Consider the following 14,393-nt stretch of genomic DNA (forward strand, 5'->3'; position numbering starts at 1 on the left):
AAGAGAAATTTCTTCACACAGAGGGTTGTAAATCCTTAGAATTCTTTACCTCAGGGGACTTTGCAAGCTCTATCATTGTATTCAAGGCTAGAATAGGCAGATTTTTGATCAAGGGATATGGGGAGTGGGTGGGAAAGTGGAATTGAAGCAGATCAGCCATAATCTTATTGAATGGAGAAGCAAGCCCAAGGGGTCAAATGGTCTACTCCTGCTCCTACTGCTTATATTCTTATGAGAATTAGCCCTTTGGGTTCCCGACTTTCTTTTCAGCTTTATATAAATAGCAAAATGTAGATTTGAGCCACAAGAATCCAGTCGCAATGCAGCAAGTTTCTTTCATGAAGTTTATTGAAATTAACTGACATTACGAAAAAAAGCAAAGACATGAGCTTTCAGGAACACCAAAGTCCCTTCATCAGACAATGTAAATTACAAAAGGGGTTTTGTCTCCATGACAAACCTCCTATTTATTCACAAAATATCAAAACACACACCACTTTCCATTCACGCCACACACACACAGATATGATTTTCTACAAATGTAAAGTTGCAAGCATTTAAAAATAGAGAAATTCCCCAAACTAAATACCATTTGTTAATCAGTGGCGTTATTGAAGAACAGAATTAAAAAAAAAGAGCTAGTGCTCGATACAATTTTACATTTCACATAACAGGATTGACTAGTCAGGAAATGCCTAAATTTGGGTTTATTGCAGACACATTGCAAACATTTGTTGGACAGAGTACATTGTGACAGCTACTATCTTGGATTTCCCCCCCTCCACGTCCTCTCTCAGTCCTTACGGAGTACTGGATGTTTAAAAAAAAAACTCCCTCCTTTTTCCCCTTCAGTTTTTTAAAATATGTGGCCTCTTCCCAACAATTTCCTTTCCTCAAGCCAGTGCTGAAGGACCTGTTCAGGAGACAGAACTGACCAGCTTCAGGGATAAAGTGAGCAGGCTATCTGCCTGAGGGATTCCTACAAGCCCGAGTGGATAACACAAACATGTCCTAAAATTCATGCTGCCTCGATTGTTGATCGATCAAACCGATCAGAACATCAGGACTTTGATCTTCAGACACAAGAGAGTTACCAAAGGAAAAAATGTACAAAAGGGATTTATATCAGAAATGACATACTTGATTGAAAAAATGCCTCAAATGCCAGGAGAGGAGAGACTCGCAACAAGAGATCAAGCAGGCAGTGTGCCAGGGATTTCCTGAATCCGCCCCCTCTCCCCCCTTTACTGAAACCACTTTGCAGTTGCCTGTGCAAAAACTGGGCAGCTTTGGCTGAATGTGGTGCAGAGGTAAATAACGCAGTCAGCAAAGGGTTAAAACAGCCATGCCTGCTTGCCTTTACTTTCAAGCTATAAAAAGAAATGTTGGACAAGTCATGGTGGAGGTGCCATCTTAATATTTCTTCAAGGGACTGAAAGATCCACAGTTCACGACATCAATTACGCAGTGGATTATTTACTTAATCTACGGTGCTTGAGAGATTCAGAAGGTGAGCTCGAGTATGTTAAACAGAATGGCTGACTTGGGCAATTTTTTTAAATTTTCTGTCTCTCCAATTTTCCCCCTTGAAGATGTTGAGTGGCTCAATGGGATATGGATCCACTCGGTCTCTCGTACTTTGCCCACCTGGCCTAGACTTTGCCAGCAGTCTATTGTGGAGGACGTCACAGACAAACCCATTCTTGTCTTCATCCTGGTGTCCAAGAGGCGAACAGGAGTGACAGCCCTGGCTAACTGTGCTATTCCTATTCTGGGAGAAAACCCCAGCACCCAGTGCCCACGTTTACTGTCTGGCTATCAATTAATGAGAATCCAGCAAAAAAGTGCTCCCCAACCTGGATAAAGCCAGACTTTCAAATCGAAGAGGCTGGAGACTTTCTAGATGCTGAAGGCAGTCTTACCGAACACTGAAGTTAGCTGAGCATTCTGGAATACAAAGAAGCTATTCTAACGGAGATTGGCATCATTACACGTGCGGTTGCTTTTCTCACATTTGTGGAAAGGACAAGCTCATCCCATAATAGTTACTTCTAAGTCTGTAGTATAAACTGAATCACAAACAATTGGGAGGGGGTGTGGGGGGGGGGGGCGCTCAGTTGGCTAGACGTCTACAGTGTAATGCAGAAAAAATGCCAAGAGCACAGGTTCAATCCCTGTACCGGCCGTGGTAGCTCATGGAGGCCTGCCCCCTCATCTTGCCCCATGCTTGAGCAGTGGTGACCCTCAAGCTATACATTACCAACTGTCTCTCTCTCTAATAGAGGGAGATGCCTATGGTCCTTTGATACTATGGCTAGAATAACCACATGGGATTGGTTTACAGTGCATAAGTATCATCATAGCTACAAAACAGGTCAATGCCCTCTCCAGAACCTCAGTATCAAAGCCATTGGACGCAGCAAGATCACAAGGTGTATATCCTTACTGTAGAATTATGCTCACCAGCCTGGGATACCCAGCACAGGGCAAGTTACATTCAACCACAAGATCCTATAAAAGGCTAGACTCGCTGTGCCAGTCACTCCTCAGCTAGCACAGTTGTGGTAACAAATCTCTGATGTGTGTGAAAATAGTAGTTTCTGAGGAGATTAATGGCAAATTTCTTGCTGCCTGGTGAGGGGGAAAGTGGGGGCTGTTGGCATGGGGCAGGTCTCCTCGATGCAGCTGTAAACGATGAAATTAAATCCATTCTTCATCAATGTCGAGAACTTTGCTGCACGTGGGTGCAGAGGAAGTATTCCCTCAAGAAAATCATCTTTGAGTCATTTTGGAGGAGCTTTGAACTTCGCGTTTATATTAAATTGTCGGTTTGATGATAAATTTTGATCGAGGATAGGGAATTCCTAATTGTCGAAATGAGCAGGGAAGAATGTAGCAATGCAAGTTATCCAGGCCGTTAAAAATCCAAACATACCCCGGGGGGTTCATTTCATGAGTAGAATTGAAAAGCAGAGGTTATGTTAAACCTGTCGAATATTGGGGTTAGACCACATTTAGAGCACTGTACCCCATTCCAAGCTCCATATTCCAGAAAGGTCCTTGAGAAGGAGCAAAAAAGATTTACAAGGGTGATACCAGAACTGAGAAGATATAACCACCAGGAAAGACTGAACAGACGGGGGAGTCTTTTTGAAGGCAGTGGTGTTTAAAGTTTAGAGATCTTTAAAGTTTCCACTTGTGGGGAAATCCAAAACTAGGGATTATAAATACAAGATTGTCACTAATAAATCCAGTAAGAAAAAACTTCTTTACCTAGAGAGTGGTTAGAATGTGGAATTTACTATCACATGGAATAGCTGAGGCGAATAGCATAGGTGTCTTTAAGGGGAAGCTCGATAAATACATGAGGGAGAAAGGAATGGAAGGATATGTTGATAGGATGAGATGAAGTAGGGTGACAGGAGGCTCATGTGCAGCCATTTGGGCCAAATGACCTACTTCTGTCTGTAATTTCAATAAAGAACCAGGCTATTTGTAGAATTCACAATCAATACAAGTGCATTTTACGCTTCCATGGGCCAATACATTAGCAACCTGAGGAAGATATACTCAGTGAGAGGGACATCACAAAGTGCTGACCCACGAGGGCCCACTTTAAAAAAAAAAAAATCCACCTATCAGGTGCATTGATTTCTCTTTAGACTGCAGCTTACGAGGCGATACGTATTGAAAGTTGTGAACGGATGGGACTGGTAGATGGAAGGAGACTACTTACAGCAGTTCAGAATGGGATGGGTGGAGGTGGGGAGAGGAGGCTCACAGATACAAGGTCAAATGTAAAAGATTTAGAACAGAATGGTGGGAGAAAGTTCTTTAGAGGCTTATGGGGTAACGGTAATTCATTTGCGGGTTGGTGCTTAAGGAGGCAACTTGGTCAACCTTCAAAATTAGATTGGATGAGTGGATGGGGGAAAAAGGGATTACAGTGATATGGGAAGAGGAAGGCTAAATGCAATTCAAACTATCCGCTTGTATGAAGGGTAAATGCCAACATGAAGTGGTTGGGCCAAATGGCAGGTTTCCTTGTTGGATCTTCTATATTTCTACGTCCAGATTTCTTGAAATGTGGGGGCAGAGTCTCATTAAAACATTTACATCCCCCTTTCCCCAACTTCTCTTTTTTTTTTGTTAATTTTCTCCTGTTAACCAAGACCATGTGATTTGCAGTTCTCACTTCTGGGAAAAATGGACTTGCATTTATATAGCGCCTTTAATGTAGAAAAACATCCCAAGGCACCTCACAGGAGCACGAACAAAATTTGACACCGAGCCACATGAGGGGACAGGCGACCAAAGCTTAGTCAAAGAGGTTTTAATGAGGGTCTTAAAAGGAGGAAAGCGAGGTGGAAGAGGCTTAGAAGGGAATTCCAGAGCTCAGGCCCTAGGCAGCTGAAAGCACAGTGCCAATGGTGCAGCGATTAGTTTCGGGGCTACACAACAGGCAGAGATCTGTAAGTGTGGTGGAGGTGGTTACGGAGATCAGGAGGGGTGAGTCCATGGAAGGATTTGAAAACAAAGCTGTGAATTGACGATCGAGGCATTGCTGGACTAATGTAGGTCAGAACATAATCCCCCCCCCCAACTCCCATGAAATAAGCAGAAAATGTGATTTTGTTTCAGCTACGATGGCCTTGCCCACTATACATCATTTGCAACTGAAAGCCATGTGACCTATTCCCCCCCCCCCCCCCCCCACCACCCCCATCCTCAGGCTCTTCCTGTTGTTTTAATTTGACCACACTCGTGACTTCCCTCCCAACTCTGTAAGGTCGGCAGTCCGGCATATCCCCACACGGAAGAGATAAACCCACTTCTCACCACTCTGGGCCAGGCTGTGCGACCACGTTGAGAAAGCATATGGGATCCTGGACTTTATAAATAGGGGCATAGAGTACAAAAACGAAGAAGTTATGACAAACCTATATAAAACACTGGTTCGGCCTCAAACTGGAGTGTGGTGTCCAGTTCTGAGCACCACACCTTTGGCAGGATGTTAAGGCATTAGAGAGGCTGCAGAAAAGATTCACAAGAATGGTTCCAGGGATGAGGAACTTCATTATGTGGGTAGGTTGGAGAAGTTGGGGTTGCTCTTCTTGAAGGGAAGATTAAGAGATTTGATAGAGGTGTTCAAATCATGAGGGGTCTGGACAGAGTAGATAGGCAGAAACGGTTCCCATTGGCTGAAAGAGTCAGACCCAGAGTACACCGATTTAAGGTGATTGGCAAAAGAACCAGAGACGATCTCAGGAAAATCTTTTTTTTGAAACGCAGCGAGTGGTTAGGATCTGGAATGCACTGAGAGGGTGGTGGAAGCAGGTTCAATCGAGGCAATCAGAAGAGAACTGGATAATGATCTGATGAGAAAAACTTTGCAGGGTTACCGGGAAAAGCCGGGGGACTGGGACCAGGTGAGTTGCTCTTGCAGAGAGCTGGCACGGACATGAGGGGCCGAACGGCCTCCAATGACCCATGACTGAGCAAACCAGTGGCACAGTGGTTAGCACCACAGCCTCACAGCTCCAGCGACCCGGGTTCAGTTCTGGGTACTGCCTGTGCGGAGGTTGCAAGTTCTCCCTGTGACTGTGTGGGTTTCCTCCGGGTGCTCCGGTTTCCTCCCACGTGCCAAAGACTTGCAGGTTGATAGGTAAATTGGCCATTATAAATTGCCCCTAGTGTAGGTAGGTGGTAGGAGAATGGTGGGGATGTGGTAAGGAATATGGGATTAATATAGGATTAGTATAAATGGGTGGTTGATGGTCAGCACAGACTCGGTGGGCTGAAGGGCCTGTTTCAGTGCTGTATCTCTCTAAGCCACTACTTGTGGTGCAACATTCCACAACAAATTCCACAAACAGGTTACATTTGCTACTTAAGGAGCGCAGTTTTCCATAAGGCCTTCCAGAGGCAATGGAAAAGCCGGATTCAGAGGGAATCCTGTTTGTTTAATTCATTCTCGAGACGTGGGCCTCAGGATATGGGCATCACTGGCAATGCCAGCATATGTTGCCCAGCTCTAGTGGCCCAGAGAAGGTGGGTGATGCAATTTATTGTTTTGCTACATCGACTTCAGAGGGCGGTTAAGGGTCAACCACGTTGGTGTGGGGCTGGAGTCACATAAAATAAGAACGGAATTCAAATTCTCAAACTGCCGTGGTGGGACTTGAACTCATGTTCTCCAGATTGTTAGTCAATCATTTTAAAATTAGTGCTCGGCCATTCAAGAGTGAAATAATTTCCCCCATGAAGAGTAGCAGAAATCTGGAATTCTCTCCCTTAAAAGACCGTGGACCAACTGAAATTCTGAAGATCGTGATGGGATTTATGTTGAGTAAATGGAGATGGAGCAAAAGGTACAGATTAGTTGTGGTCTAACTGAATGGCAGAACAGTCTTGAGGGGCTGAATGGCCTCCTCCTGTCTCTGTCAAATCACTTGGCCAAATGATGTGAAATCAGGCTAGCTCCAGAAAATACCTGCTCCCAATTTTTATTTGATCGTTCGCAGTGGCTCCTCACAGAACATCAGTAAATGAAGTAATTTAATGATTATGGGATTACATTAACAGACCAGAATAGATATTAATGGGATGGTTGAAGCTACTGGCACAGAGGTAATAAGCAGCCTGGTTTTACTGTATGATAAAAATAATAGGGGAGGAGACCTTTATAATTCTTGAGTTGCCACGGCTGTTAGTGTGTTCGCAGTTGGTAATCTGTAAAACAAGACGCAGAATTAAAAAGAACAATCCATTTAGAACGAGTTTCAGCTACCACGATAGAAACACATTCAGTCCACTCCAGAATCTGGATCAGAGTTTGTTTTTTTCCTTATCAGTTCGATTGAGAGAGAGAGAAAGTACACCCTGCACCCGATCCATGAATTCTCAGAATTCTAAAGGAAGGTGGGTCTGTGTGTTAATTTTCATCCCTCACTCCCACGTCCTGTGCTTTCCTTGGTGGCGTGGCACTGGAACACAACGCCAGACTGCCCCGTGTTGTTCTTCGCTCATCTCAGTCGTGCAATTGGCCTAGTGCGAAAAGTTAATTTCAATGCCTCCTGGATTCTGCTTCTTATTATCAAGTACACTTTTGGTATAAACGTGGCTTCTCAGGTATTGAAAGAGGCCGAATTGACCTCATCCTAAGCACCCATGGAACCATGTCCCAGCAACCTTCAGTGCCTTCAGAAGAGGAGGATGGAAGAATAAAGCAAGAACAAAAAAACTGCTGCTCAAATTAAGCATGAATTTCCCATCCTGTCAGCCGTGACTTAGCGGGTAGCACTCTTGCCTCTGAATCAGAAAGTTTGGGTTCATAGTCCCACTCGAGAAACTTGGGCACAAAGATCAAGACTGACACTCCAGTGTATTACTGAGGGAGTGCTGCACTGTTGGTGGTGCCATCGTTCGGGATGAGATGTTAAACCAAGGCCCCTGTCTGCCCTCTCAGGTGGTCATAAAAGATCCCATGGCCCTATTTTGAAGAACAGCAGGGGAGTTGTCCCAGTGCCCTAGCCAATATTTATCCTTTAATTTTGCTGGAAAGAAAGACAGACGCCCCAAAAAGCACTTTACAGTACTTTTGAAGTGTAATTGTCGTTGTAATTTAGGAAACGCAGCAGCCAATTTGTGCACAGCAAGCTCCCAAAAACAGCAATGTGATAATCTGTCTTTTTAGTGATAGCATTGACTGGTACACCAGGGGAGAACGCCATTGCTTTACTTCTAAATAGTGCCGTGGATTTTTTTTTCAATATAGGCTGGGGCCTCAGTTTAATGTCTCTTCCGATGAGATCTTAAAATAATTCCAAGCAGAAACATTGCACATTTATGTTATGCTTCTTAATTCATTTGGAAGGCCAACTATGCCCAGACACACTAAACCTGATGTTTTAAACTCAAATCGCTCTACAGGAGCAGTGCTACGAAGTACTAACCTCCGCTCTGAGTTATGTATCTGACCCAGGGCAGGGCCTGGTAACCACTCTTCTCGATAATTTTCATATACCGCACCTATGATGCAAAAAAAACACAAGAATTAATTGCAATAGAGGCTGGGGAGGGGGTTGCTGGGTATAAACTGTTCCAAGGAGGAATCCCCTTTTGCAAAACTGCCTAATCCTATTTTCCAATGGACAAATGGAGCATAAGAGAGGTGAGTGGCTCACCACTGTCACTTTGTGTCACGCACCAAGATGAATTTATCTTGGAGAATGTATTTACGATGATGAGGAGTATCTGTAGCTATTAGCAACAAATACGTGCATTTATGTAGCACCTCGAACATGGCAAAACTTCCCAAGGCACTTTACAGGAGCATTATCAAATAAAATTCGATCCCAAGTCACATCATAACAATCATAACGAAAGCAAAGCAAATCCTGGAAATATGCAGCGGGAGAGTCTAGAACCTCACAACCTCAGGACAAGTGGTCGGCTATTTAGGACTGAGATGAGGAGAAATTTCTTCACTCAGAGGGTTGTGAATTTTTGGAATTCTGCAGCCCAGAAGGTTGTGGATACTCAATCGTTGAGTATGTTCAAGGCTGGCATCGAAAGATTTTTGGATTCTTAGGGAATCAAGGGGTATAGGATAAGTGTGGGAAAGTGGAGTTGATCTAATTGAATGGCGGAGCAAGCCCCCGGGCCATATAGCGACTCCTGCTCCTATTTTATGTCCTTAAATGATCACTAGGTTAACAATTTGGGTGCAGACGATTCAACAGGTTCTGCCAAGCTCCCTCCATTAGTATCATTTCCCTGTCCATCCTCCTTTCAGGTGCTGACTGACCAGCTTGTGTCAATAAAACATTTTCTGCTTCTATTTCAGATTTCCAGCGTTTGCAGTATTTAAAAAATTATGTAAATCATAATTATATTAAATAAGGAACTGGTACAAAAAAAGCCACATTAGTATCAGCACTTTATCTGATTCTACAGAAAGAATAGTTTAGTATTTATGCTTCATATCCTCACAGCGTTCCCAAGTTCTGCACAACCAATGAATACCTTGCGATATGCAGCTGCTGTTGTTTTGTAGGGAAACACAGTTTGTGCACAGCAAGCTCCCACAAACAGCAACTGGCGAAATGAACAGACAATGCGTTACTGACGGAGTGGCTTGAAGGAGGGATTTTGGCCAGGATTCCGGGAGAATTCCCTGCTTTTCTGCCAACAGTTGCCGTGGGATCTTTCACTTCAAGGTCAACAGGCAGTCCGGGTCTTAATATCTCACCCAAAAGACGCGAATCCAAAAAATCCGTGAAGTAAAAGAGGCCGAGGGGTAATTTCCCGACAGTTTCTGGTGTGAGGGGTGGGATTCAGGAGGGAACTTGCATCATGAGCATGCATCAAATGCGGGCAAGGTGGTTCAAAGGTCGTTTGCAGTACGTGCCTGAATTTCAGAAATCTACACAGTATTCGAGGTCAGGAGATTACCCTTCTGCAGTAGTTAATGATGAGCTGTCTTTCTACCTGGGAATGCAGAGAGAAAAACAGCTGCAGACTTTTTTTTGTTGTCAGATGGAGTGATCTGTGGCAGTGACTGCCAAAGTATAGCAAAAGTGTCAAACACTATGAATATTATTAGACGTCAGTGCCCCTTGAAAGAGCAACACCCTAAGAATCCACATACTAAAGGGAAGTTTAAAACCATTTTCACTTCCCAGTCGGATGTGGGGATTTAGAGCTACAGATGCTGGTCTTTGAAAATTACACATTGACAAACCCAGGGCCGAAGGTGAAAGTGCAGGACACCGCCAATAGGAAACACAACTGGGCAGGTCAAGCAGTATTACAAGATGGCAACAAAAACAAGAAATGCTGGATTCACTCAGCAGGTCTGGCAGCATCTGTAGAAAGAGAAGCAGAGTTAACGTTTCGGGTCAGTGACCCTTCTTCGGAACTGACAAATATTAGAAAAGTCACAGATTATAAACAAGTGAGGTGGGGGTTGGGCAAGAGATAACAAAGGAGAAGGTGCAGATTGGACCAGGCCACATAGCTGACCAAAAGGTCACAGAGCAAAGGCAAACAATATGTTAATGGTGTTTTGAAAGACAAAGCATTAGTACAGATTAGGTGTGAATATACTGAATATAGAACATCAGCAAGTGCAAACCTGAAGAAAAACAACCTGAAAAAAACAGTGGGTAAGCAAACTGAACAAACTAAGATGAAATGAAATAAATGCAAAAAATGTAAAAAGGAATGCAAAAAAAAGGAAGAAAAAATAACTAAAAATGAAAGTAAAGTGGGGGGCTGTCATGCTCTGAAATTATTGAACTCAATGTTCAGTCCGGCAGGCTGTAGTGTGCCTAATCGGTAGATGAGATGCTGTTCCTCGAGCTTGCGTTGATGTTCACTGGAACACTGCAGCAATCCCAGGACAGAGATGTGAGCATGAGAGCAGGGGGGAGTGTTGAAATGGCAAGCAACCGGAAGCTCAGGGTCCTGCTTGCGGACTGAGCGGAGATGTTCCGCAAAGCGGTCACCCAGTCTGCGCTTGGTCTCCCCAATGTAGAGGAGACCACACTGTGAGCAGCGAATACAGTATACTACATTGAAAGAAGTACAAGTAAATCGCTGCTTCACCTGAAAGGAGTGTTTGGGGCCTGGGCCTCTACCCTCACCCCTTCCCCTCCCTCCCAGAACCGTGACAGGGTTCCCCTTGTCCTCACTTTTCATCCCACCAGCCTCCATATCCAAAGGATCATCCTCCGCCATTTTCGCCACCTCCAGCGTGATGCCACTACCAGTCGCATCTTCCCCTCCCTTCCCCTGTCAGCATTCCGAAGGGATCGTTCCCTCCGCGACACCCTGGTCCACTCCTCCATTACCCCCACCACCTCGTCCCCGTCCCAGGGCACCTTCCCTTGCAATCGCAGGAGGTGTAATACCTGCCCATTTACCTCCTCTCTCCTCACTATCCCAGGCCCCAAACACTCCTTTCAGGTGAAGCAGCGATTTACTTGTACTTCTTTCAATGTAGTATACTGTATTCGCTGCTCACAGTGTGGTCTCCTCTACATTGGGGAGACCAAGCGCAGACTAGGTGACCGCTTTGCGGAACATCTCCGCTCAGTCCGCAAGCAGGACCCTGAGCTTCCGGTTGCTTGCCATTTCAACACTCCCCCCTGCTCTCATGCTCACATCTCTGTCCTGGGATTGCTGCAGTGTTCCAGTGAACATCAACGCAAGCTCGAGGAACAGCATCTCATCTACCGATTAGGCACACTACAGCCTGCCGGACTGAACATTGAGTTCAATAATTTCAGAGCATGACAGCCCCCCACTTTACTTTCATTTGTAGTCATTTTTAGTTATTTTTTCTTCCTTTTTTTTGCATTCCTTTTTACATTTTTTGCATTTATTTCATTTCATCTTAGTTTGTTCAGTTTGCTTACCCACTGTTTTTTTCAGGTTGTTTTTCTTCAGGCTTGCACTTGCTGATGTTCTATATTCAGTATATTCACACCTAATCTGTACTAATGCTTTGTCTTTCAAAACACCATTAACATATTGTTTGCCTTTGCTCTGTGACCTTTTGGTCAGCTATGTGGCCTGGTCCAATCTGCACCTTCTCCTTTGTTATCTCTTGCCCAACCCTCACCTCACTTGTTTATAATCTGTGACTTTTCTAATATTTGTCAGTTCCGAAGAAGGGTCACTGACCCGAAACGTTAACTCTGCTTCTCTTTCTACAGATGCTGCCAGACCTGCTGAGTGAATCCAGCATTTCTTGTTTTTGTTTCAGATTTCCAGCATCCGCAGTATTTTGCTTTTATTACAAGATGGCAAGTATGGCAAGCTTGGGTTTTAAAAGGCAATGAATATAGAGGAGGAATGATTAACCAGGTACAAAGTACAGAGCGCAGGTCTGTGGGAACATTAAGCCACCTTCCTCTTTTCATGGTCATATTATGGGGAATGGACAGGGTAGATAGAGAGAAACGCTTTCTGCTGGTTGGGGAGTCTAGATCGAGGAGGGCATAGTCTAAAAACTAGAGCTGGACTTTTCAGGAGCAAAGTTAGGAAACACTTCTATACACAAATGGTAGAAGTTTGGAACTCTCCTTCACAATGGCAGTTGATTGTCAATCTTAGATTTAAGATTGATAGATTTCTGTTGACTAAAGGTATTAAGGGATACAGGACAAAGGTGGGTATAGGAGTTTGGTCACATATTAGCCATTGTTTCACTGAATGGCAGAACAGGCTCAAGGGGACAAATGACCTCCCTGTGTTAGTATTAAAACGCTGAGGTGCAGAGCAGGTTCAGTTTGAGATGGCCAGGATTTGCGTCTCATTCTCTTGCTCGACAGGGTTTGGCGAAGCAGTTTCCAGCCGCTCAGTGAATACCTCCCTCGACAGACAATTGCACATTAGCACTGACCTGCACTCCAGATACAGTGAAATAGGGGATTTCGAATTTCACGGAGATTGGCGGTTTTCCTTCAGCATTTTCATTCTCCACACTCGGTAGCCCGAAGTGAGCCCGCATTAGATATTCCTTTCCACCCTGATGAGAGAGAGAGAGAGAGTGAGTGAGTGAGAGCCATGAAAACCTAAAGAACGATTTATAATATGAGCAATTGGAAATTACAGCACCAAAGGAGCCCATTCAGCCCATTGCACTTGTTCCATCTACATTAAAGCCATTTCCCTGTGCTTTCTTCATATCCTTTTATATATTCTCTTGTTTAAAAAAAAGAAAGACTTGCATCTAAACAAAAAATAGGAGGAGTGGACCATATGGCCCATCGAGCCTGCTCTGCCATTCAAAACAATCATGGCTGACCTTAGGATTCAACTCCACTTTCCTGCCCGCTCGCCATATCCCTTGATTCTCTGAAAGACCAAAAATCTGTCTATCCCAGCAGTAAATGTATTCAACGATGGAGCATCCACAACCCTCTGGGGTAGAGAATTCCAAAGATTCACAACCCTTTGAGTGAAGTAATTTCTTCTCATCTCAGTCCTAAGTGCTCAGCCCCTTATCCTGAGATTGTGCCTCCGTGTTTTAGATTCCCCGACCAGCGGAAACAATCTCTGTGTCTACCCTATCCAGCCCCTTCAGAATCTTATATGTTTCAATTAGTTCGCCCCTCATTCTTCTAAACTGCAGAGAATACAGGCCGAATTTACACAGCCTCTCATCATGGGACAACCTCCTCATCCCAGGGACCAATCGAGTGAATCTTTGCTGCACTGCCTCCAATGCAAGTGCATCCTTTCTTAAATGTGGAGACCAAAACTGCACACAGTATTCCAGGTGTGGTCTCACCTGTACAATTGTAGCAATACTTCCTTGTTCCTGTATTCCAATGTCCTTGCAATAAACACCAACATGCCATTTGCCTTCCTAATTTCTTGCTGTACCTGCATGCTAACTTTCTGCGTTCCTTATACAAGCACCCCCAAGTCTCTTTGAATATCGACACTTACAAGTTTCACACCTTTTAAAAAATATTCTGCTTTTCTATTCTTACAACCAAGGTACATAACTTAACACTTCCCAACATTCTACCCCATCTTGTTGCCCACTCACTTAACCTGTCTATATCTCTTTGCAGCCTCTCTGTGTACTCCCAGCAGCTTACCTTTCCACCTACCTTGGTATCAAACTTAAATACATTATTCACTGTACAGAGCTTTTCACAACTTGAGGACATGCACACACACTCTGCAGCCAATGAAGTACTTTTTGAAATGTAGTCACTGTTGTAATGTAGGAAACACAGCAAGCTCATGGTAATGACCAGATCATCTGTTTTTGTGATGTTGGTTGAGGGATGAATATTGGCCAGGACACCAGGGAGAACTCACCTGAACTTCTTTGAAATAGTGCCATGGGATCTTTCACATCCACCTGACAGGGCAGAAGGAGCCTCAGTTTAACGTCTCATTTGAAAAACAGCACCTCTGAGAATGCAGCACTCCCTCAGTACTGCACTGGGATTGTAGGTGCGAATCTCTGGAGTGGGACTCCGAACCCCACAACTGACTCAGAGACAAGGATGCTACCCACTCGACCATGACTGACATGGAAAAGTTTGTTTGAATTGCCACAAACAACACAATGACTCCTACTCACAGGTAAGGATTTGATGGTCCACACGACAGTGTTATTTTCAGGAACCCACTTGGCACTGCCCACACTGGTCTTAAACTTGGGGGAATCTGCATCGCTGGGCACCGGGATAACAATCTCCACATTGTTGGCTACGGACTGCTTCTTGAACTGACTTTTAGCCTGTAGGAAAAGAACAAATTTATTGTCAACTGATTTGTCTCTGAACATTCGCCCCTCATTTTCTAAAGGCAACAACTCCTCTTGGAGTGGCAACCTTCCAGTATCTCACTCAAGTGGCTGC

General features: G+C 44.3%; 1 protein-coding gene across 3 annotated transcripts in view; it reads right to left on the reverse strand.

Moving 5' to 3' along the window:
* Nucleotides 1-347: 347 nt before the first annotated feature.
* LOC137355693 (AP-1 complex subunit mu-2) overlaps nucleotides 348-14,393 on the reverse strand; it is a 37,574-nt gene continuing 23,528 nt past the window's right edge. For all 3 annotated transcript variants that reach the window (XM_068021123.1, XM_068021124.1, XM_068021126.1), the window contains 4 exons: nucleotides 14,114-14,272; nucleotides 12,413-12,538; nucleotides 7,956-8,031; nucleotides 348-6,732 (listed from right to left, as the gene is read on the reverse strand). In XM_068021123.1, the coding sequence (XP_067877224.1) occupies nucleotides 6,710-6,732; nucleotides 7,956-8,031; nucleotides 12,413-12,538; nucleotides 14,114-14,272 (384 nt within the window). In that variant the 3' untranslated portion in view covers nucleotides 348-6,709. The remainder of the gene's footprint in view (nucleotides 6,733-7,955; nucleotides 8,032-12,412; nucleotides 12,539-14,113; nucleotides 14,273-14,393) is intronic.

This window comes from Heterodontus francisci, chromosome 43, assembly GCF_036365525.1.
Source record: "Heterodontus francisci isolate sHetFra1 chromosome 43, sHetFra1.hap1, whole genome shotgun sequence".
Lineage (NCBI taxonomy): Eukaryota > Metazoa > Chordata > Chondrichthyes > Heterodontiformes > Heterodontidae > Heterodontus > Heterodontus francisci.